The 22,896-nt window shown below is 35.1% G+C and overlaps 1 protein-coding gene across 5 annotated transcripts in view; it reads left to right on the plus strand.

Annotated features, from left to right (window-relative positions):
• The window catches only part of DLC1 (DLC1 Rho GTPase activating protein), a 310,261-nt gene that overhangs the window by 91,196 nt on the left and 196,169 nt on the right, over positions 1–22,896 (plus strand). For 2 of the 5 annotated variants that reach the window (XM_048941134.1, XM_048941133.1), the window contains exons 2-6: positions 4,757–4,821; positions 5,594–5,631; positions 5,856–5,932; positions 6,677–6,766; positions 20,383–21,540. The exons of 1 other annotated variant lie outside the window; for it this stretch is intronic. In XM_048941134.1, coding sequence (XP_048797091.1) covers positions 20,494–21,540 — 1,047 coding nt within the window. In that variant the 5' untranslated portion in view covers positions 4,757–4,821; positions 5,594–5,631; positions 5,856–5,932; positions 6,677–6,766; positions 20,383–20,493. Of the gene's footprint in view, positions 1–4,756; positions 4,822–5,398; positions 5,632–5,855; positions 5,933–6,676; positions 6,767–14,009; positions 14,068–20,382; positions 21,541–22,896 lie in introns of those variants that run through there. 2 more of the 5 variants (XM_048941135.1, XM_048941136.1) reach the window with 2 other exon arrangements.

A 22,896-nucleotide genomic window follows, 5' to 3' on the forward strand; every position in this document is an offset into this window, starting at 1 on the left:
CACCAGATCATATTTCCTGTCAGGAATCTATCTCATGTCTTATAAAATGTCAATCTTTCTCTATGTTTTGTAATTGGTATGATCTCAACATTAAGTATGGTGCTGAGAGCAATTATATATCCAGCTGGGAAACTCCAATCTATAAAGAGTTCTTTGGTTTCTTGGAAACAAACCTGTGCTGATTTACATGGTTGTTGATTTGGATTTTCTTTATTGGAAAACATAAGTAGTAAGTTATGGAATACTCTAAAAATACTCTTAAAATTAAAAAACGAAATTGTCAGTAGGGAATTAAATGTCGTTTCTGAGACTATTGTATATGTCATTTGGAATTTCCATATTTGTATGCTTAGCAAAGTTTCATGTTAAAGCAAATTCTAAAGCAAGATTATTTTTCTGCCTCTTTTATGTAAGTAAAAACCTCCACATAAAATAAAATGTAAAAAATCAGTGTTACCAAAGAAGTGACCATCCCTCATCAGAGCCTTGAGCATAACTTAAAGATTAGAAAGCGTACACTATGGAGTCTAAAATGCTATCCAAACTGATGTCTGAAATGTCTAAGTTATTTTTGTTTTCTGAGTTCAATGGCTAGTTTCTTTTATATTCTGATCTAGACCAAATTTCCCAAAATCAAATAAAGTCTCTGAAGGATGGAAAGCTGTTTTTTTCTGAGATCTCTGGGGAGCCTTATGCTGAGGGGACAAGAACAGGGCAAGACAGAATCAGTCTAGATGATCAAATTATTCTTTACTCTTCTTCTGCTGTCTAAAATTTTGAAGGAAATTGATAGCAGTGAAGGTGCTTTAAAGAATCTGTCAAATATAACAGTGGCTGATTTACGTATCATGGCAGAATTACGTGTCATGGCAAAAGATCATCAGCATGTGCAAACTCTCCCAGAAATATTCTGTCTCTTAGCTCTAAGCTACTCTAAAACTAGGCAGAAAATTTCTGTGACTCTTTCTAGACCATAATATTGGTGTTATGTGAATGTATTCCACAAAATTTATTTTGGATGCTAATGTCTCCGCAAATCTGTTTTCTGACACCTTGAGAGCTACTTTTTGTCTTTTATAGCTATAAATGTATTTAGCCTGAATTGAATGTATTTCCAGAATGTAAGTTTATCTAGTACTGTGTCTTTTGCTGAATGTACCCATATGATTCTTACTGTACTCAGTTTTGAGCTGAATGAATGCTGTGTTTTGTACAGATTGACTGTTCTGTCATCATATATGATGATATATAGTGGCATTCAAATGACTACTAATCAAATGCTGTGCTTCTTATGACTATTACACAAACTGCTTTAAGTCAGTACTGCACAGCTAAGGCTAATGACACTAAATAAAATGACACAAGGAAGGAATCTGTCTGAGATAATCCAATAACTCCCTATTGTTTTGGAAGGTTGCATTTAGTTTGAGTAATCCTTGATTTCTACAAGAAAACGATGATAATTATATTTATGTCTCCCAAGTATTTTCTCAGGAAACAGACAAACAGCCTTTCTCAATTTGTTTTAAGAACAAACACAGTACCACTGTAAGTATTTTCTTGTTTATTCTGAAGATGAAATGGATTAGTAATGGTATGAAATATGATACTAAAGAGTAAATTTTTAGGGTATCTTTTAAAGATAAAGGCACAGTTTGCACAAACTTTTACAGATTCTGTAGGAATGTTGAACACTGTGTACATAACCACATGCAAAACAAACAGGCCCTTGTCATTTTATGCTATATAGCATGTGTCCAGCCTGCAAACCACATGAACAATTAGTAATGTGGCCCCACAAGATCATAAGGTTTCAGCATTTTTATGTGATTTTTAGTGATATTTTCCATGAGTTGACTGCACATAGCTTGAAAGTGAACTGCACAGGCAACAGCAGAAACATGTGGAGGGGAGGAGACAGAGCAGTGCTAACTCCACATATCATGCCCACCACACACATTTCGTCAAAGCTAAACTTGTGTGTATTGTATGTGACATGATATTTTTAGGATATACACAGATAGGCATGCAATAACTGAATAATCTAGAAATTACAATCATGACCCAATTTCTTGATATTTCATTAAGTCTTGTGTTACACTGGCAACAGCTAGAAGAATGTCTTATATTTTCAGTACGACAAGGATCAAGAGCTACAGTCACATATAAAACTGCTCGTCCTTACTTTTCTATTTCTGAAGGTAGTTGTATTTCTGCCTGATTTAGAAATTCATTTGCAAAAAGTCTATGGGTTGATTTTTTTACATGAATTGGAGGAAGTCCACTGACAGTTTCTCTCTGCAAGGACTCGTAGAAGTTTAGGGCAGTTTCTCCATCCAGTGCATAGTTACACATTACTACACTGAGAAAAGAAGATAAGCTGCCAGCTTGTTATTGAATGCCACTGTGGATCCAGCCTCAGACAGAGGGTTTAGAAAGTAGATCAACAGATTTTATGTTCTTAGATTCCACCTCAAATAACTGAACAAAAAATAAATAAATCATTAAATATAAAAAACACAGACAAAACAACAAGGAAAATACTGTTTTAAGAAGATCTCATATAGGTTATGCTGAACAGACTCGGCCATTGTGAGGCTGCATCATTCCATAGGTCTGAAAGTAATTAGGAAGGCTGAATACAAGTAAGTTGTAGAAGTCTGGAACAAAAAATGGACCACATTCTCAATGGTTGCAAATTGAAGTATCTCCCCTGAGTTTATTGCAGTTATTTAGATCATATTGCAAGAACATGACAGCAGCAAAATGTGACTTTTCTAGTAGATGTTCTTCAGCGTCCTTTCAAGAACATTCATTTAATAAAAAAGATTTAAAGAAAGAATTGTCTTCACCCACAGTTGAAGACTGTTGGAGAACCTGACTGTATATTGTCTACTCATATGCAATATTTAATGGTATTACCTTTAACATCTACCATATGTAGGCTTGTACCCTGCATATCAGTGTCTAAGTTCCACAGAAATAAAATATGCCACCCACATCCATGCAATCATTTTAATTTGCTTTGCGACCACAGTAACTTTCTACAGTACTTGAAAACAGATCTTTATGATTTACTTTTACTTGAAATTTAAAGTCTATGGAAGAAGAACTGTGGCTTGATTTGGAAATTCATAAGCATTTGAAAGACATCCCCAAAATAGAAGTCAGAGTTCTTACAACAGGAAACAACAATACCAACATTCTGAGTTTCTTTCCAAGTTATGACATGTGTGATGATGGATTAATAAAAGGTAGAAGCAAAGCCAAAATCTGGATAAAATATTCCAGCGAGACTGTAACCACTTATTCTTTGATTATTTCTTGAAACTGTGGCTTACCTTCAGTTTACATAATCATGTAACTGTATCAAGCTATTAGCTTTGCAGTGTCTTGCTGAACTTTTACTGTTGCTAATCTAGAAACTGTAAATCCTGACAACTTTTATTTCCAGGGTCACAGCGGTATTTGTACACTTAGGCACACTTAAATTTTTTGTCATTAATTTTTCTTAATGCTCCAACACAAGGAAAGGAGCATATTCATGAATATTGGTACATTCCGTATGAAATGTAGAAGTATGAAATACTTTATGAAATCTGGTGGTTCTACTGTGAAGGAAAAACAAATATTAAAACTTTGAAAATGTTTAATAATAGAACTGGCTGCATCTGTCTTATACATTTGGCAGAATGTGGTTGAATTTAGGCAAACTTTTTTTTCTTATACTTATTAAGAAAATATTCATACTCCAATTACTCTTCTGTAAATATAGAAGCAAATTTTTGAAAACAGAGCTTCTTGATGGAATGTCAAGTGATATTTGGCCTAAGGAAAGTAATTAGAAAATAAACATTTTGATTAATAGTTTGCCCTCAAGTGTCTGTTCATTGTTTTGGAATATTGCATTACAGTTTTTAATCTCTAATTTGCTATTATCTGAAACAACATTCTGAGTAAATTTTAACTGTAAGGAAACCAACAGTTTTTTGTTTTCATTTTGATTCCCATGAAGACAAATTTCAAAATTGCACAATTTGTGCAACTGCATAATTACAAACAAAATGTGTCTCTTCGTAGCCTGTAATTCCAACTGGAATTGAATTCCAATCTGAAAATCCTTCATGAAAATAATATAAATCACAATTTGGAGTGGAGTAAAAGATTTATATTTGGATCTCTGGCTAAATACAGCTAAAAAGTCATTCTGCAGAGTTATTTACCTCTAGCTATACGTATGTCTGAGAACCACCACATATGCCATTTCCTTGCATGGGCTTCAAAGACCTCTCTCTTTGAAGTTGCAGGGGTTAGACTGGTAATCTATTCCTCTTAGGGCTGTCTACCTTCACTATCCATACACATAAAAGCTACTGGGAAAAAAATCAAACCCACTTCCATTTGGGCCTGCATAACTTTGCAACTAACTTTCAAAGTTAAAACTGTAATTTTAATGCTGAAAAATGCATATATAAAATTACATGTATGACAATGAAAACCACATTTGACAAATTTAGCAGACTTTAACACAAAGTTCCACAGGAATCTTAACAAGTTAGCTCCAGATATGACCATATTAGAGAAAGCTGGAAACAGCCTTAAAGAGCTGGCTTTTTAACTAAAGAAATGCCCTCAAGAAGACTCATTCCAGCTAATGAAGGTATTATGTAAACAGTTAAAATGCAGTTGCTGGAGGCTGGTAATAAGTTCAAATATCAGCAGTTAGTAATTATGAAGGTTTCCTATCTCATTTCAGAATAACTATCCTGTTCTGGTTGTGATAGACCTGCGGAACGGAGACCTTCCTGTCACTATGTTCAGGTACTATTTTGTGGAAAGTATGTGTGATGTCTTTCACTATATCTCAAGCTCTGTTCTAAGGTCAGAGAAAGACTAAAGCTGCCAATCAATAATCTGAACAGAAAGAGTAAATAAAATTAATCAGATTGATAATTATTATAGTGGTTTTGCAACAACAGAAGCAATTGCCAAAAGGTACATGCATGACTGATCCACCCTGGAAGACAAATTTACCAACACCACTTCTTTCATTAAAGAAGAGGCAAAAAATTGTTGACCTCACCCAGCAGTTTGGAAATTATGCATGGTCATTATCAGTATGATTCACACTGAATTAAATTAAATAAAATTTTGTTAAATTATTTCATTTAAATATGAGACCAGTGATTAAATAGTTAGTTTTTGTGTTTTTATTATTAGCTTTTGATATTACATGAACAGCTAGCATTTATTATTAATTGATACCCTAATTAAAGCCATACTAGCCATTTCCATTAGCTTACTCAAACTTCTCCAGAGCTGTCCGTCTGGTTTTAATCAAAACCAAATGGTAATCCAAGTTCTCAGTCTGGAACGGCTAAGAGGAAGTCATTCAGAGGAGGCAGAAGAAAGCAGAAAAGATAAACAGATGATATTCACTAAATTTGTGCAGAGCAGAGGATGTAGATGCTGTGGGTTACTCTGAAGACGTGATTCAGGCACTCTGTCAAATTGGAACGAAGTAGTTACAAGTGTTTTATGTCAGCAAAATACTAATTTGATCAAGATGGAGTCTGTCCTTTTGCTTTCGCAGGGCTGGATTTGTGTGACTCTGGAGGATTCTCAGAAGAGGTAAAGCAACATATACCATTGCCTGTTATATGACTGCATTTAAACCATAGCATTCATTTTCTCAGATCCGGATAATTCTCTTGAGTAGGAATGCAATTTTAGTAGCATATGCATGCGTATCTATTGAACTGTGTGTACATGCTGATCAGAATAGTACAAGAGCCTTTGTAAGCTAAATTTAAATTGTGTTGTTCTCTTCCTTTTTCCTACTACCTGGTACCAAGATGAGACATTTTGGAGACATTCCCCCTTTGTTCGGATTGATTGTCATCTTTGCATGATCCCTGGAGATGTGCAAAATGTATGTATATTTTTAAAGAAAAGAAAACATTGAGGAGGGGTTTAAAACATGTTTGCATTATGTAACTGTAGCTGAGATCTTCCAGTTTGACAGAAATACCTCAGCAGTGTGTTAAGCTGAATGTCTTGAAATTTTCAGTCTGGGCGTCTTTTTCCCTTTCCCCCTCTCTGCGCGCTCGCTCCTTTTCTCTCTGCCTCGCGCACGCACACACACGCTCTCCCTCTCTGTCTCTCTCTCCCTCTCTCAAAGGCAGGAAATACTTTTCAGGCAATCTGGGCCTGGTTGTTGAGGCCCCTTTCACAAAACATCAGTCTGAATTTAGTAGACAGAAGTCAATGGGAAAAGCTTGACAGGCTCGTGCTTAGCTAAGGCTCCCTCCAGCTGCAGAGGGTGTTTTTGTTAGAATCACACATTGAGGAAAACTGCTTAGAATAGAGCGAGGATCTCAGAAGTGAAATCTGAACTTTTATGCTAGCAGGAGCTAACTGAGACTGGGTTCTTTTGTTTGTTGCTTTTTTTTATATCCCTCCTTTTTAAGGACTTTATTTTTCCCCTTTCTTTCTTATTTTTCTTTCTTTTCTTTTTTTTTTTCTTTTTTTTTTTTTTTAAACCAAAGATTTTAAGAAGGTCATGTCCAAGTTTGACTGACATTCTCTTCACTTACGTAAAGCTGTCTCAGAATCTTCCTATACTTTAAAATAAGACAAAATATTTTTTCTTTTTTCTTTTTTCTTTTTTTTGAAGTGAAAGAAAAGAAAAAAACAGGAAAGAAACAAGCAGCATCCAGCACTACTGGGGCTTTCAGCATTCAGGATCCCAGCACTAAAACTGGAGGTAAATAAATATCATTGAAAATGTAAATTTAGTTGTATGCTGCTAATCCTGTTAATCAAAATGTGCCAGAGCTATAACAAAATCTTCTTGTTCGTTTTGCTTAATCTTTTAAAAATATGCTTGATATGCTGAACTTTGTTTATTTGCATTCATGTATAAATAGAACTGCATGGTCTTGCCTGCATGTTTTTAATAGGCATGAAATAAGAAAGCTAAAAGTGTGAATGATATCTTTTTTCACCTCATTTGCCAACAGGGAGGGCATTTAGGGCTATGTTTTTTTCTCTTTCCCCACCTTCTCCTCCCTTCTCTTCCCTTCCCCTCCGGCAGTAATGACGATGAAAAGACATTTAGGTAGATATATCAGTTATACTTCTGATGGTCTTGTTGCCTAGCTTTTACTTAGTCCTAAATGAAGTTTGCAGTATAACTGACAAGACAGTCCTAAAAGTGTACACTCTAAATATGCGATTTCTAGGTATCCTTCTCCTTGTTAGCTAAAGCAGGTTATTTTTAGTAACCTTTAATTAGATATGCAGTTTGGGGTGTGCTGTGCTAACTTTTAGAAGGAAAGCAGGATTCAGCGAATGTCAGCTGGCTAGATAACTTTGGTGAAGACGTATGAATTCTTTTTTTCAACCTAGTTAAGGTTTAACTATTAAAAGTACAAACAATCTGTTGCTTAAGTATTTAGGGGGAAACTCAGGATATCATTTTTGACTGTGTGAACAGAGCTGCAGCTATTAAAGCGGTGATTTAAGCATTTTTCACATCTGTATATATGTTTTTTTATGTATCTTTTGTCATCCTGAATATCCAAAAGGACAGCTGTTATTTTAAGTAATGAAAGAAATTCTTTCTCGCATCATTAAGACTTCATATATTTATTGGCCTGTTTGGTAACAGGAGTCATCTGTTCACATACATTGAAGATAATTTTATGAAGTTTTTTATTTGTATTTTTACTAAATACTGTTTTGAAATAATTGGTGACTAAAGAAATGATTTTATGGCTTGAAGCGAAGGAAAGGAGCAGTAAGAACTCTGGAATGGTGTCCAATATCTTCTCTGTTATAATAGACTGAGAACTGTGCTTTACTGCCCAACCCATTTTGTAGAAGAATGTTCTCCATGCTGTTTGAAGTTCTGGGACATGAAGAGCATGGAGCTGAAGGGGGAAGGAAACATCTGGTAGGCAGCAAGTTACTCCTGGATATACTCTAAGGTGAACGTCAGAGTAGTAGTCACAACTTCCACAGTTCTTAATCATGAGCTGGGAGAGCTGTGGTAGGTCTGTGGTGAGACAAAGTTCAAAAAAGAATCTGATCAGCTGAGTCTATGTGTCATTCCCACGAAATTCATGCTGGAACTTTGATTTGCCAAGGGATTTAATATTAGTACCTTTCAGTCCATTCTGTTACTATACTTGCCCCCTGCAATTGTGGATGTATGTACTGAGTCAGGACTGTGTTTAAACAGAGGAGGTAAAATGATTAAAACAACTATTCCACATCAAGGGGCATCTTCTGTAGCATCTTCTTCTGTCTTTTAAAGGACATAATGAATGACCTCAGTTGACCTCACTTGCAAATAAAAGTACCTGAGATAGTTGAGTTATAGGGTAGACAATGGGATGAAGTCCAGAAAATACTTTCTCATTTAACTCACTTTCTCATTTAAGTTTCTCACAGGCCATAAGAAAATATAACACACATAAGTGCGCTACACTCTCATTTAGAGTGTTTATTGAATAGTTCTGAAGACAAATCCCCGTTGCTATTCAAGACCTGGTCATGCTTAATGTAATTTTTGTGTTATACTATACTATTTTCTTAGATATTGTTATTAAACAAGCAAACAAACACCCGCAAAAGGACTAGTGAAAAGATAGGATACAATCTAACACTGAGCATCTATAGCTGTTGACCTGTTCTGTTCACTCCAAAATGCTAATACCTTTTAACTTGAAACACGCATAAAGCCAATACATGAGATGATTACTTTGAACAATAAAGCAAATTAATTAATATCTCTAGCCTTGAGCAAAATTAATGCAAGGGATGAAGTTCTTACAATAGAAAAGATTAAAAGAGCTCTCCTTTGGTATCAATTTATGTCCTTGCAAACTCTTTTGTATCTTGTATCTGTCAACTTCAATGTTAAATTCTGTAATCAGAACACCTAAACAAAGTAAATTGGAATATTTGGGACTAATTCATGAAGGTCTTTGTGACACAAAGCAAAATTTAATTCCTTGGAAAAGAAACTGAAAAACAAAAATAACTGTTTGGGTAGGCAATTTTTGAGTAGGCAAGTCTAATAGTAATTCTTATGAACTGTTGAATATAATATTAATTATATATAACAAAATATATAATAAAATACATAATAAAAGCTATAATATTCTATAAAAATATATTTTCACATTTTGCTTTAATGTGGTGGAAAAATGGAAGGATGTCCATTTTGTCCTTTTTTGTAAGTCTCAAAATTTTATTCTTTTTTATTTTCTTAATTGTCTGAAATTGAATGCTGAATTTTATAATATATTTTTCAGTTGTTCTTAAAATGATTTTTGTTGCTGAAAATTGCCAGCTTTGATGCCAAGCTTCCCTGAGGAGGGCTGTAGCAGAAGCAGGAAGAGAACTTATGAACAATTTTATCAATTTTATTTTTTTTTCTAGAAAGGATATGTATACTTCTGAACATTCTTTTTTCTTGTAGCCATCTGGTTCCATTTTCTGCTGTTTGGATTAAAAAAAATTCTTAAGAGATTTTTTTTTTAATCTTGGTGTCCTATTCCTTCTACAAAAGGAAAAGGGAGGAAAAAAAAAATTAAAAAAAAAAAAAAAGAGAAATTGAAATAGCATAGCCAGAAGACCTAGACCCTGATCTCTTTCCTAAAATCAGGAGACTGGATGAAGATTCTGGCGGTCTCTGATTCTACTCCTGACTCAAATCAGGGTCAGCTAGAACAGGCAGCTCAAGGCTTTGTCTACTTGAGTTTTGAATATCTTCAAACATGTTTATCAGCTTCAGTACTTAGTAAGGATTTTAAACTTGGCTATCTACACAGGTATACACTTTTTTTTTTTTTTTTTTTTTTTTTTTAATGTGTATGTGTGTACAGGCAAACGTATACCTGTACATATACCTGTATGTATAAAAGTATTCCCCAAACCAGATGCATAATCATTTTTGCATGCAAACCCTATGCTAATAAGACTGTGACCATGATGTTTTAAAATAATTAACTCTACTGAATTTAAATACTTCACTGGGCTCCTGGCTGCATTTCAAGATGTTTTTCTATTTCTTCATTCCCCACTGGTATTTGTTGATATTTCTAGATTTTAAGTGAAGTCTTTTGGTAGAGAATTTGAAATCCATTTTTACCATAATTGCTTGTTTCTGTTGAATGGGGAAAATATGTTGAAATTACAAATGCCTGGACTTTTATCTCTGATGTATTGTGCATTATCAATTATTATTGAACATAGAGGTTTGTCCTGTGCTCTACATATCTGCATGAAGACTTATTTAACGCACGCAATGTAATCTTCTAGTCTTCACTTTCCTCTGGGCTCTCCTTTTTTTTTCATTCTGATTTGTGATGTTTTCTGTTTTGTATTTTTTTATATCTTGTCTCAAATTCCAGTAGGCTTAAATTAAAATGCCTTTGAAAAGGCATTTTCAGGAAAATTCTGTTACCTCTGAGTTCTGAGTTCTTCTCCTGCCCTCTATCTTTCTATCAGTTCTAGGCTTTCCAGGGTAGTTACTATGCCATATTGCTAAGAATTCTGTAGTCTGATTCAGTTTACGTCATGTCTGACAAATGTTCCTTAATGCATAAATTGTCCAAGTTGACTGTAACTTATACTTATGGAAAGTTTCCACTGCGATCCAAAGTTTTATTTTGTGTAAGGGAGATTCAAAATTACAGTGTAATTATACTAGGAGATGAGAGAGATCTAGAGTAGAAGAGAAGATTATTAAAAAATATTATTCTGCTTAGAGAACTAAATAAGAATGGAAGAGATGAGAAAAACCAGCAATATACTCACCTATTCTAACTACTTTCATATTTTTAGTAAAGTTGCATAACTGCAGTGTAATAAACATCAAACAACTTCAAGTTTGTATTACAATCTTTAATAGGAACATGTAAAGCTACTTTCTTACATTTTCTCTTCCAAGACACAAATGTATAACAGGTATGGGAAGAATTACTTTGGATTCACTGGTTCAATCCACAGCAGTGAACTCTCCACTTCTGATCAGCCCTGAGAGGCCTGAGAGGTTCAAGAGATTCAACACACTGAAAGTTGTAGTGTTGGATTAAACACCTTTCTGTCGGAGATGTCAGTGCTTTCATGGCAACTTCCAAACCCAGAATCAGTGTCAACTCCATTAGAGATATAAGTAAAGATTTTTAAAAGCTTTTTCATATCGTACAAACTGATAGGTGGTAAAGAAATTTGATCCAAGTAGTTTTCAGACTGAGGGAGGGTAATATGTTTTATTTTTTGTGTACAGAAACAGTAGTTTGCAGAGTTGAATGAGTATTGTCAAACAGGCTACAGACACTGAATAGGAGAAAAGCATCACAAAACTGAGGGATCAGCTGATGAGTCTGGAATTCAGGCCACTCCACTCTGTAAAATGATTTTCAATGTCTTATGTGTGAAGTATATACATAATAGCATCAAAATTACTTTTTAGTTCTGTGCTCACCAGTGATGAATACATGCTTGTGGTTTACTCAGTAAGGGCAATGGTTACCAGCAGTCATTGCCCATAGTGCCTTGGGCTTCACAGTTCATGTCTATAACAAACTCCAGCAACTCATCTTTAAATGGAAACACTCTATTAGAACCTTAAATATAAAAGGCAGCAGGAAAACAATCTGGTTAGTTTATATTGTTTTCCAAAGAGCTTCCTGTAGCTAGAAAATTAGTATTTTACTAGGGTTGGCTAGAAAATGGAATTTCTTCCATCATGAAAAATTTAGAAAAAAAAAAAAGAAAAAAAAAAAAGAGAGAGATTTGGGAAGAAGTTATTCTAATTTAGGACTAAAAGTAATAGTCACAGTCTTCTGGTTTGACATGTCCTATGGCACAGCCTTTTTTACTTTTGTGTCTGCTTGTTGAGTTGCTTCCAGTCAAGGGGAAGAGGGAGGAAAGTGTTTTTTCTGTTCTGCAAAAGTGGAGAGCAGAAAGAATTTGGGGGCAGGATTGATGAGACAGACACAAAAGCACAAAAGTAAAATTCCTTTTTAAAAGGTCTTATTCTCAGAAAAGGAATTTCTGTGTTAAGGCCTCCTATTTCTCTAGCAGATGTTATATACTTGATGGCTGTTGTCATTCTGAAATGATGCTGTGATGAAGGTGATGGAGAACATTCCATTATCGTATCAGCTAATAAGAATTCAATGCACATCATTAATATAATAAAATATCATCAAGGATTACATTCAAGAAGAATAATTACACCATGATACTTTTAAAAATATTATTTCTGTTTCCTTAACTATTCATCAGTGTCAAATAGTACAAAAATACAAAGTTGGATATGTTTGTTATTTAAATTGGTTTTGATTTGATAATTAAATGGGGTGTAAATAATATAGATCTTAAGTAAGCTGGATAATTGTGGATCAGTTTGGACCCTCACATTTCCCCTTTCTCATCCTTGAGGAAGAGGATCAGCTGATCTGAGGCTAAATGTTGGAAATAAACCATCTTAATGTAATCACATGCTGGCTACAAGTAAAAACCCTTCTTTGTAATGATGATGAGCACTTTTGAGAGGAGCAATAGAAAGTAAAAGTAGCTAATGCTGTTTTACCTTTTCTGACAACAAATTAAGACACATTGGCAAATCTTGGGTTCAGATCTTATGAATCAGTAACATTTGCACTAAACAAGCAAGACTTTGAAAGTGTCTGAACGAGCAACTTGTCAATCTCATGTTATAGTTTGAGGCATTTAATGTATTGAGTTCTTACTATGCTGCTGGACAATACAACAATTTCTGTAATATGCTAAATATCATTTACATCAAGGATTTAAATAGCCTTAAATGTAACCTCCTACTGTGCTGTGTACTTTCTAATTTTGACTGAGCTTGAAATTTGTTCTAGATTAACAAACACAGGCGTATTTTCTTCTTTCATTCTGACTACTAGCAGAGAAAATGGAGACTATTATTACGCATTTATAGTTGGAGTTGTTTTTTCCTATCTGCATTCACTTGCATTTATTGACAGGGAAGCTTACACACAATTTTATCTCCTAGTTGGTCGCTGTAATCAGGTCTCTCTGTAATTCTTCAGTAAGATTTCCAAATAAACGTTAAATTAATGAACTGTCATACCTTTTTTCCTTCTGAATAAAATAAATAGCAAATATTCTAATAGCAATCTTTGCAAATCTATTAATAATTTCCCTTCTTATTTAAAACAAAACAAATCTCATCTATTTCTTCTCACTTTTAGATTTCTGTGGGTTTTTTGTTTTTTTCTTTTTTTCCTTTTTCATTCTTCATTAGATTCAGCCAATTTACTATATACAAAGAATAAAAGGACTTATAAATATATAGCTCAGGATCGGACTTATAAATATATAGCTCAGGATCAAATGGATTTGATTGGATTTTGAAAAAAAGGTTTAGGATACCCCACCATTTTTCCCAGCAGCCAAAGGCTGAAATTCCTCCTGTTCCTCCAATTTTCTTATTTTGAAGAGACAACCCCAGGAGTTTTAGTGAGGAGATGGAGATTTCTGGGCCCAACCTACCTCCGCTCTCCAAGATCATCAAGAAAAAGAGTGGAACAAGAGTGCCCCAGAAAGGCTGTACTTCTCATACCTGAGCCCCAGTCAGGATCCCTTCCAACTCAGTGCATCTCCTTTCTCACATAAAACATGTATCTTGTTCCAAACTCACTGGCCTTTAACTTGAAAGGATCAGTTTCTCACTTTAACACCTTGAGACTTTCAGGCATCATTTCTGTCCCCTTACAATTCCCATGTACCTAGTGAGCAACTATCAAAATTACAAATTCCACAATTTCTCATTTGAGTTGTTACTCAATCCAACCATTTCATTCCTTATCACTTTGATTTCTTGTTCTGAAAAATGTTCTCACTGATGTTCCAACCTGAGTCTTGTTATCTTTTGATCTTAAGGTTGTGATCTGTTCTCATCCTTTTTTTTTTTTTTTTACTTTTTTAATGATCTTAAGGTGACCAGAATTTGGTGGTGCATTGAAACAGCCTACTTCTAAAACACTATATTATAAGGTATGATCTGGTAGGAATAATCATGTCTAGCATTTGGATCATCTGTCTGTAATGAATATCAATACTAAAACCACACTATCCTTTCACTGCACATTAAAACCACAATGCAATACAGTTCCAATATTAGTGTTTGAGATTGGTTTTTTGTTTTGTTTTGTTTTGAATATTACCTGTGGTTCTCTTCAAGCATTTCATCAGAAACTGGGGAACAAAAATTCTCACTATTTTAGAAATATTTTAGGATTGGCATTTGTTATGAGATTAAAATATGTTATTGTTATTTGGTTAAAAGCCTATGGCTTTCACTAATGCTAAAGAATGCAATCAGTCAGTACATATGTGCCAACCACTGTATTATAAATACATCAGAATTTTTCCCAATCTTTCTGGCTTCATATGCATCAGAGTCACTGAAAATTTTCCATTCAGATTATTCTTGTCAAGACAAACAACTTATTCTTAGCAGAATTCATATCTGTTATCTTGCAGTGACAGCAACCTCTTTAAGGCTTCTAAGACATGCTGTGGTTCTAAATGTTATGTCTGCAACACTGCTGCTGGCACTAATTTCTTTCAAAAAAATATATTTAAAAAAAAGGAAAGAGGAGAATTAAAATTTTTATTCTTTGGCTTTTTCACTTTTAATAGCTTTTATTTAAAAAAAATCTGCAGAATGAAGCAGGAAGGAAAAACAATTAGTTGGACAGTGTCTAATAAGCTATGCTTTCTCTAGACTCACGTATATTGCATTGATTTCAGTTTTCTAAAATTAACTTTTAAAGAGGAGATATATAGGTAGTGTACCTGAGTTAGTATTGATATCCTTGTTTATTGTAGTCTAGGCAAGATATCTTCAACTTTTTAGGAGAGAAAAAAAAAAAAGAGTATGCATCACACACTTTCTCAAAAGCCAGATTTTTTTGTTTTAGCCTACAGGACGTAGGCTATGGATTTTAGTTGAGTATTACTTCCTTAGCACCTTTCACTGGTACACAAAAGCTACTTCTATTATTGTCCACTAATTCATGGATGAAAATGTCACTATATGATGATCTTTCACATCTAAAATAAATTAGGGAAGCACATAATGTACTCAGTCCTACAGCAAAAATTCCTTATGTTTCTGTTCCTAAACATCAGGGTTTTGAATGATCCATACAAATGTACTGTAAAAACCTGTTTATATAAAAACTGCAGACAAGGTGAGCCGCACTTCAGTTAAATCCAAAGAGTGGTTTATGTCCAGGAAATAAGAGAAGGAAGGACTGCAAATTCTAAAACAGGCAATTTAAAATAACTAGCTATGCAAAGACCTAGAGGCTTATGTTTTATCTCAAATTATTTGTAAACAACATTCTGTCTCAGAGCTTGGTATGGAATTACTGAAAGAGCTGAATGTAAGCCAGAACAGGAAGATGTGAGATGAGTTTATAGGAAACAGATCCCATTTGCTCAGACTTCCTTAAACAAAGCTTGCTGACTAGGGTCAGAGACCAACAAAGATAAAATAGTGATAACAAATATTTCTGCTTGATCTCAGTTGCTTACGTATGCCCACTAGGTAAAAAATTTAATGAAACATTCTTTCATCTCAGCGTAACTTTATAAGCAAATGCTTTTGCCTTATTCTTTTCCAAATAAGATTTGCATCCCATGCAAAGTAACAGGAAAAACTGAATTTCACTTGGGATGGTAACGGTTGTACTGGTGGGGATGCTGCCAAGGTGCTCTCTGCATGGCCTTGCTCACTGTGCCTGCTCTCGCTGTATCACTCCCTATGTCCTGTGATTCTGTTGGTTGTGCTGCCCCATCTTGCGAGGTGGCTGCAGCTGCTGGATTCCATGCTTCTCCTCTCTTTATCCACCATGGGAAAAACATGGTGTGCTCCACTCTTGTGTGGACCAGAGAGCCCTGTTTTTGTGCCTCACTCTTGAAACCAGGAAGTTTCAGTGTTCCAAAGAAGGGGAGCTGAGTCTCTGACAAGTCTTATAGGCTTCCTTAAAAAGGGAAAGGGAAAGGCATTTTAAAAATTGATCAACACACCTGAAAGTAAGTGGTATTTCATGGGATAAAGAGAGTTTACTTTGTCTGAATTTTGAAAGCCTCCTTAAAACTCTTTAATTTGAGCTACTGAGGAAAAATCACAGGAATCCTCCTTTAAAGAAAGTGTTAGATAATCTAACTATAGGATAGCCAGCCAATTCATCTCATACAGGTTTTCTGTTGCAAAGTAACTATTTCTTCCATGAGAGCTTATGCAAAACTTCCAAACATAAACAAGCATAAAGGCTCGTCCTATTTTTCATTTCCATTGTAGCTCACAGTAAACATAGATCAGCAGTACTTTATTAGAAAATCTGTCAAATCTGGCACCTTGTTTTCTAAGCACTGCAAACCATCTCAAAGGGTGCTCAAGGGAGATTCTGCTTCAGTGTCACCACCCCCTGCCACTTTCTTTGGTCAAGCATTGCCTACTGCATCAATATTATGGATCCTCTTTAAATCATAGCAGAGAACAAGAAACTTTGTCGAGGAGAAATCTTTATCTTTTATATTTTATTTCAAACTTTATTTTTCAGGAAGTTAATAGTACTAAGTAGTATAAAACTTAGTGGAACAGAAAAATAAAAGCCAAACATGAACATGAATTATTGCAACAGCTGTATCCCAATGGTATGCTTTGACCAGAAGAAAAGGTATTTTCACTCCATAAAATATTTCAAGAAAGACTTTAAGTTTTATAAATACTCAAGTAAATACTTATAAAAGTGTACATAAATACTTATTAGAAAATGAGTACTTTTTATTAAAATTTGGAAACTGAAATTACAATGAAAAAGCTGGTATCTTTTAGTGATCAGAACAGTTCTATTGAAAATTTTCAAGTTTTTCAAAATTCTTCATGAAACAGGCATTGAGTGTATACTTAACGATCTATAAAATTAAAATGAACAAAATCAGTCTTTTCAGAATTCAGAATTTTCCTACTGATGTTTCTTTTATTCTTTTGATCTGCTTGAAAACTTAATAACACTGACTCTTGCTAGCAAAAGAAAATCTAAATTCACTGCCACTTATCACTCTCTGGAAAGGCCATAGAGCTGGTCAGTGACTGAAAATTAGTTAAACCTAAATCTGTTTAAAGAAATTAAGTGAATTAGACTGCTAGACTTCCTCTGCTTGACTTAAAAAAAAAATAAAAAACTGATTTAAAGTTATCTAGGGGTATGGTAACGAATGGGAGAAAGGGGTCATGTCTTCCCTTGATGGACTACAAATGGACTTGAGAGCAGCACTTCTCAGATGGCAGAAGATGCTGCACATCAAGAAAAAGGGAGGCAACAATAGCAGAAAAAAAAGTAGCAGAACACTTTTATCTCTGGAGGAGAAAGGAATATGGTTATGGATCCCATTCAGAGGCTTGGAGCAAGGGATTTTCCCAAGCACAGCAGACGTGAGTACAAAGTAAACAGGTGACCCTGCCGTGGAGGTGGAAAAGAGAGGACAGCTGCTTGTTGGCCTATGACTACATGATATAGTTACAGCAGGGAAATAATTTCTGAGCTGAATTGTAGCAGATAATGCAGCCTTTGGGGAGAGGAAGAGGAAGGAAAGTGGGCTTCCATCAGACTGGTTGATGGAAGACATCACGTGCCAGAGGGACTTCAGGGAACTGGGGCTGCCTAGATAGCAAGAATCTGTAAGTTAAATGTTTCATACTCAGTGCTAATGCAAGCTTGTATTTTAGAAAACAATAAAAACTCCATTGTCATGTACTTTTTTTGTCTTGTATTTCAGGCAAAATATTTGGTATTCACCTGTTTAATCTTTTTTTTTTTCCTGCAGTCTACTAAGCAGCCAAAACTAGTGATAGTGCCAGTAAAACAGAAGGGTTCCTCAAGTAAAATTTATTTGTTTTTCATCCCCCATGAAATATAACTCTCCACATCCAAAAAAATGAAAAACAGTAAGGGATCTGTTCTCCCCTTTCGGCACACGTGTAACTCCATTTAACAGCAGCAAGATTAACACACGCCCATTAACTCCTTGATTGCTTGCATGCTGCTCACCACCAGCAGCCTAGAGCTGAGATGGGGGGATGCATGAATTCCATTTAGAAGCTGCATATTTTTAGCTTTTCATTTGGCTCTATGAATTCTCTTTGAATTCTCATGTATGGCTGCAGCAACCATTTTTAACTTTTTGTAAGGGAGATAGAGCTTAAACAGAGTTTTCTAAGAAGGGGACAGAAGGAAGACAGAGGGTAATGCTGCAACTTCTAGCAGTAATTTAGGACAGCAGAAACAAAAGAGCCCCTCAGTAAAACTTCCCCTATTCAAAAGTCAAAACAAAATGTGGTGTTGTAATACTAATTCATTTTTTTACAAAGTACTTCAGGATCTAAAAGATGCAAGAGACAGTAATAGCACTGTCTTTATTGATCTCCACCCCACTGTAATTAATTGACGTGTGCAGAAATAGTAGGAATCTATGGATCTGGAATGAAGCCAGCAAAATAGTGCAAATGCACTGGAAATTTATGCAGTAATTTGACTTTACACTTTAACAATTAAGCGTGCTCTCATATTCAACCAGGAAAGAAAAGAGAAACTTAAAGCTGAATTAACTTCTTACTACCAAATTTTGCCTCTGAAAGCAGATCATTTTTTTTGGCCTGGCTGCATGTCTTATTTTCCATTTTCCTCTGCCTCCCACACGCTAATGACTTGTGCATGGAATTCTTTTACTCTATGAACATATTTTCTTTTGAAGCACAGTCTCCATGGAGGTGGAAAATGTGAACGTGAAATGAAGCTTGCCATCAACTAAGAAGGTTAAAGATCTAGGAGCATGTACAACTCTATCCTAATAGTCACTTTATCAAGACATATTTTACTGACATTTGCTTGCATGGCATAATTCTGTATTTTCTTGAAGATGAATACTTTTTTTTTTTTTTTTTTTTTTTTTTTTTAACCTTTGGGCAAGTGATTTGCCAAGGCAGTTCTATGCCCTGGTGAATTTGTCTTTTCGGACTGAAGTGACCCAGAAGAAACTTAGTTCTTAATTTTTATTACTGCTGAAATCAGTAAGTAGATCCATCCTAAGCACTGACAGTTCTTATGTACAGAGTGAAAACTGAAGCACCTGCTCCTTCACACTCTGATGTTCTTCGGGCCAGAAGTTCTGTTTTGGTATTTGATGGAGAACCTGTTGATTTTGTTTTATAATGAGTAAATCTTTATGAGATATTTTCTTTGTGCTGATTCCATACAAGCAATGTGGGGAGATTAATGTATCCCAAATGTTGTTATGAAGAAGGCCTAATAACAATCGCCAGTGAAAGATACCTATATGGATAGGTAGGGGGTGACAGCAGGATGGGGCAGATCCTGGCAATTCAGATGACACATGCAGTTATTGCTGACAAGTTAACCTTCTGTCGAGCTCTAAGCAAAGGCTTTGTCCCTTCTTTATGTTACTAGATCTTGGCTATATTCACCAAAGTCTCAGGGTGTGATTTTTTTGTTTGCTTGTTTGCTTGTTTGCTTGCTTTGGTTTTGGGTTTCAAGTTTTATGATATTTTTGTAAGAAATACACCAAAAACTTAAATTAATTTTTGTACTAGTGTATTTTTTTTATATCACACAACGACTGATTCTCCCTGTGTTTTCATGTGATGCTTATAACTATAACTAATAGTCCTAATGAGAAGAAAGCAATCAGAGAAATAAGAGCCACTGAATGGCAAAAAGTCTAGACCAAATCTACTTGTAAGAGAAATAGTTTATAATTTTGGCAAGATTCAGAATAACCCTCAAGTTCTGGTTAACTTTGTTGAGAAGTTGCTAGAGTGCTGTGCTCAGGGGTATCTCTGGATGAAGAAGAAATACAAAATAACTGAGTGTGAAAAGGAGTCATAAGTCATAATGGAATTTATATCCATTGAAATAAATATCTTATGACAGACACAGTGAAGAGAGACTTACTGTCAAATTTTGGCTCTTGAGCTACTTGCCTATCCATGTGCTTGTTTATAACATTTTTGTTTACATGATAATGGAGAGTAACTAGAAAAAAACTTCTACTGAATTATGAGAACTGTCAAGTTTTGTATGAAAACTATTAAAACTTTAAACAAAACAGTCTTCTGAATTCCTGTCCTTCTGGTCCCACGTCCTTATCTTGCTTTTACACTTTTGTTTAAACTGTTTCTTCTTTTCTCTCTCTCTTTTTTTTTTTTTTAATGTTTGGAGTTGACTCAATAACCTTGTTGGTTTTTTTTTGTTTGTTTTTGTTTTTTTATTTTTGCAGATGTTAAAATGATGAAGCACTCTCTCTCTCTCTGGAGCAGCGCAGAGCAGCCATGACACCTCTGCTCCACTGTGGAAGGTATGCTGCATCCTGCTGCTGAACTGTTATGACATGTCTCTAGCAATCAGAAAGAAAAGCTGGGAAGAGCATGTGACCCAGTGGATGGGATTGGCTTTGGAGTCTGTGGAGTATAATACAGCATGTCGTCATGGACTCGTAGCTGATAACTTGCAGATAAGTATGGAAAAAGATGAAATTTTGAATGTGGACCGGAAAGAAAAATGTGCTTCATTTCCAGAGTGTTGTCATGGTGGAGAGCCAACTGGCTTCCCTGCAAAGCAGCTTGGAAATGTGTCAAAGGAATTGGATGAAAATGAAAACCATGAAGAGCATTTTCTGGAGGCCAGCACAGAAACTCTAGTCCATGTGTCTGATGATGATGATGATGATGATGATGATGATGACTATCCTGCACTCAACCTGAATGGCGTTAATCGCCATATCACTGCTGTTGGAAGGGAACTAAAAGATGAAGAAGAGAGTTTAAATGGAGCAGGCTCCTTAAGACAGGTGGTACAAAAAACAGAGTGTAATGAGGAAGCTGAAACATCTGGCATAATTGGAGATGGGGACACAGTTCCTAAAGAGAAGATGGAAGGAGATATTTGTGGCAGTATTGGCCAAAGCCTGGAGCTTTGTAGTTATGAAGCCTTAAATGAGGTAGTACAAGTAGAGAAAGAAAATCTTTTTAATTCTCCAAATGTGAAAGAAATTATTATGCCTGGGAAACAGCTGCTTCATACTGCTGTAATTGCACAACAGCGCAGGAAATCTGATGCTTTTAAAGACAGCCTTGGAAAGTCTGAATGTAATTTGGTACAGAGTGGGATTTCTTCTGATTCATGCCCCAGCATTGATAGACAGCCATGCTCAGCAGTGGAACCCAGTGAGTGCCTTATGCAATCTTCTCCTTGCTCTCATGTTCCGGCAGTGGAAAATGGTCTGGATGAAAGTGGTTTCACTGAACCTCAAGTGGCCCCTGAAAACAAATGCCTTTCAAATGTCAGTTCAGCAGAAGACACTCAGTGTTTACATTTAAGGATTGATTTGACCACACAAGAATATTCAGATAGTCAAGTGAAACTGCGCAAAAAAAAGGTAGGATGCTCATAAAATACAAAGATTTTTTCTAACATTTTCTCTCAATTTCTTACAAAGGTAATACTGTGTCTTACTGTTTGGAGATATTTTTTTCCAGCCTTTTTCATTATCTACTCAGCTTTTTCTTCAAATAGTGAGAAAAATGTGACTATACAACAACTTAGTTTCAAGAACTCTTTTTAATGTTAAAAAATGGCTGAACTGTGAGTTTGAAATGTACTTTGTATCAAATTTATTATATATATATATGTGGTTTTATATGTGTTGACCATGGCTAAATGAATAAGCACCTTCTATGGATTTGTTTTTTGTTTTTTGTTTTTTGTTTTTTTTTTTTCTGCTACTATCAGGTATAATTAGTTGTCTTACAAAAGAAATTGTGTCCAGTGGCATGGAAGTCTTGTTTTAAAAAAGGGAGTGGAGGTACAATGGAAAAGTGGAACTAACCTTTAAAAGGAAGAAAAGAAATGCAGGGGGAGGGGAGCGGGGAAGGAAAAAAAATTGAAATTCTTTGGTTTTCAGCTAAGCCCTGTGAGAAAATGTTCTTACAAAAAAAGTACAAAACAATGTTTTGTAATTTTAAAGCACCAGAGAGTTTCCCTTTCCATGCAAAGTAAAAAGGAGCATAATTCTAAGCTTTTAATGGGCTGATTCTCCAGTAATAAAACTTGTGATGGCTTTTGTGGAAGGAGTTTTGCTGGCTGTGGCACTACAGGATTCATCCTGTATTCTGGCTTTCCCAGCTATGCTGCTAATTCTTGCTAATAACCAGTGTCTAATTATTTACTCCTCCCTCCTCTCTCTTTTTTAATTTGTTACCATTCAACCTTTTTTGACTGTTTTTTGTAAATCAGGTTTCTATTAATTGTTTTTTCTGTTTGTTTGTTTTTTGTTTTCTTGTTTTTTTCCATCAGCTGTAGCATCTCAGTAGAACAGCAAATCTTAGAGCACAAACTCACATGTTTGTGAGTACTGTACACCAACACAGTATCCTGAGTTGCTGGCCACTGTTCTCCTGTGGTAAAATTAACACTCAAGTTACATGATTGAAAGCTGAACATTTGCAAAAGATTTCAGAAGCTTAGAATTCCAGTTTTCCTTTAGTAGTTCATGCAATCTGTTAATGCAGTGGCTCCTCAACTGACTCTGCAGCAGCTGTGGCTGTTACAATTATAAAACAAGATGAACCATGTAGAAGGACCAAAAATGCTGAACTTAACTAATGGGTAGATAACAGTTCCAATTTATATCATATTTGATAATGAATTAACTGTGTAACTATATTCTCAACTGCTCTTTCTGCAATTATTTTTCTTTTTTACTAAGTGTATTTGTTCATATTCAGGCATACTT

Source organism: Lagopus muta, chromosome 4 (assembly GCF_023343835.1).
Source record: "Lagopus muta isolate bLagMut1 chromosome 4, bLagMut1 primary, whole genome shotgun sequence".
NCBI lineage: Eukaryota > Metazoa > Chordata > Aves > Galliformes > Phasianidae > Lagopus > Lagopus muta.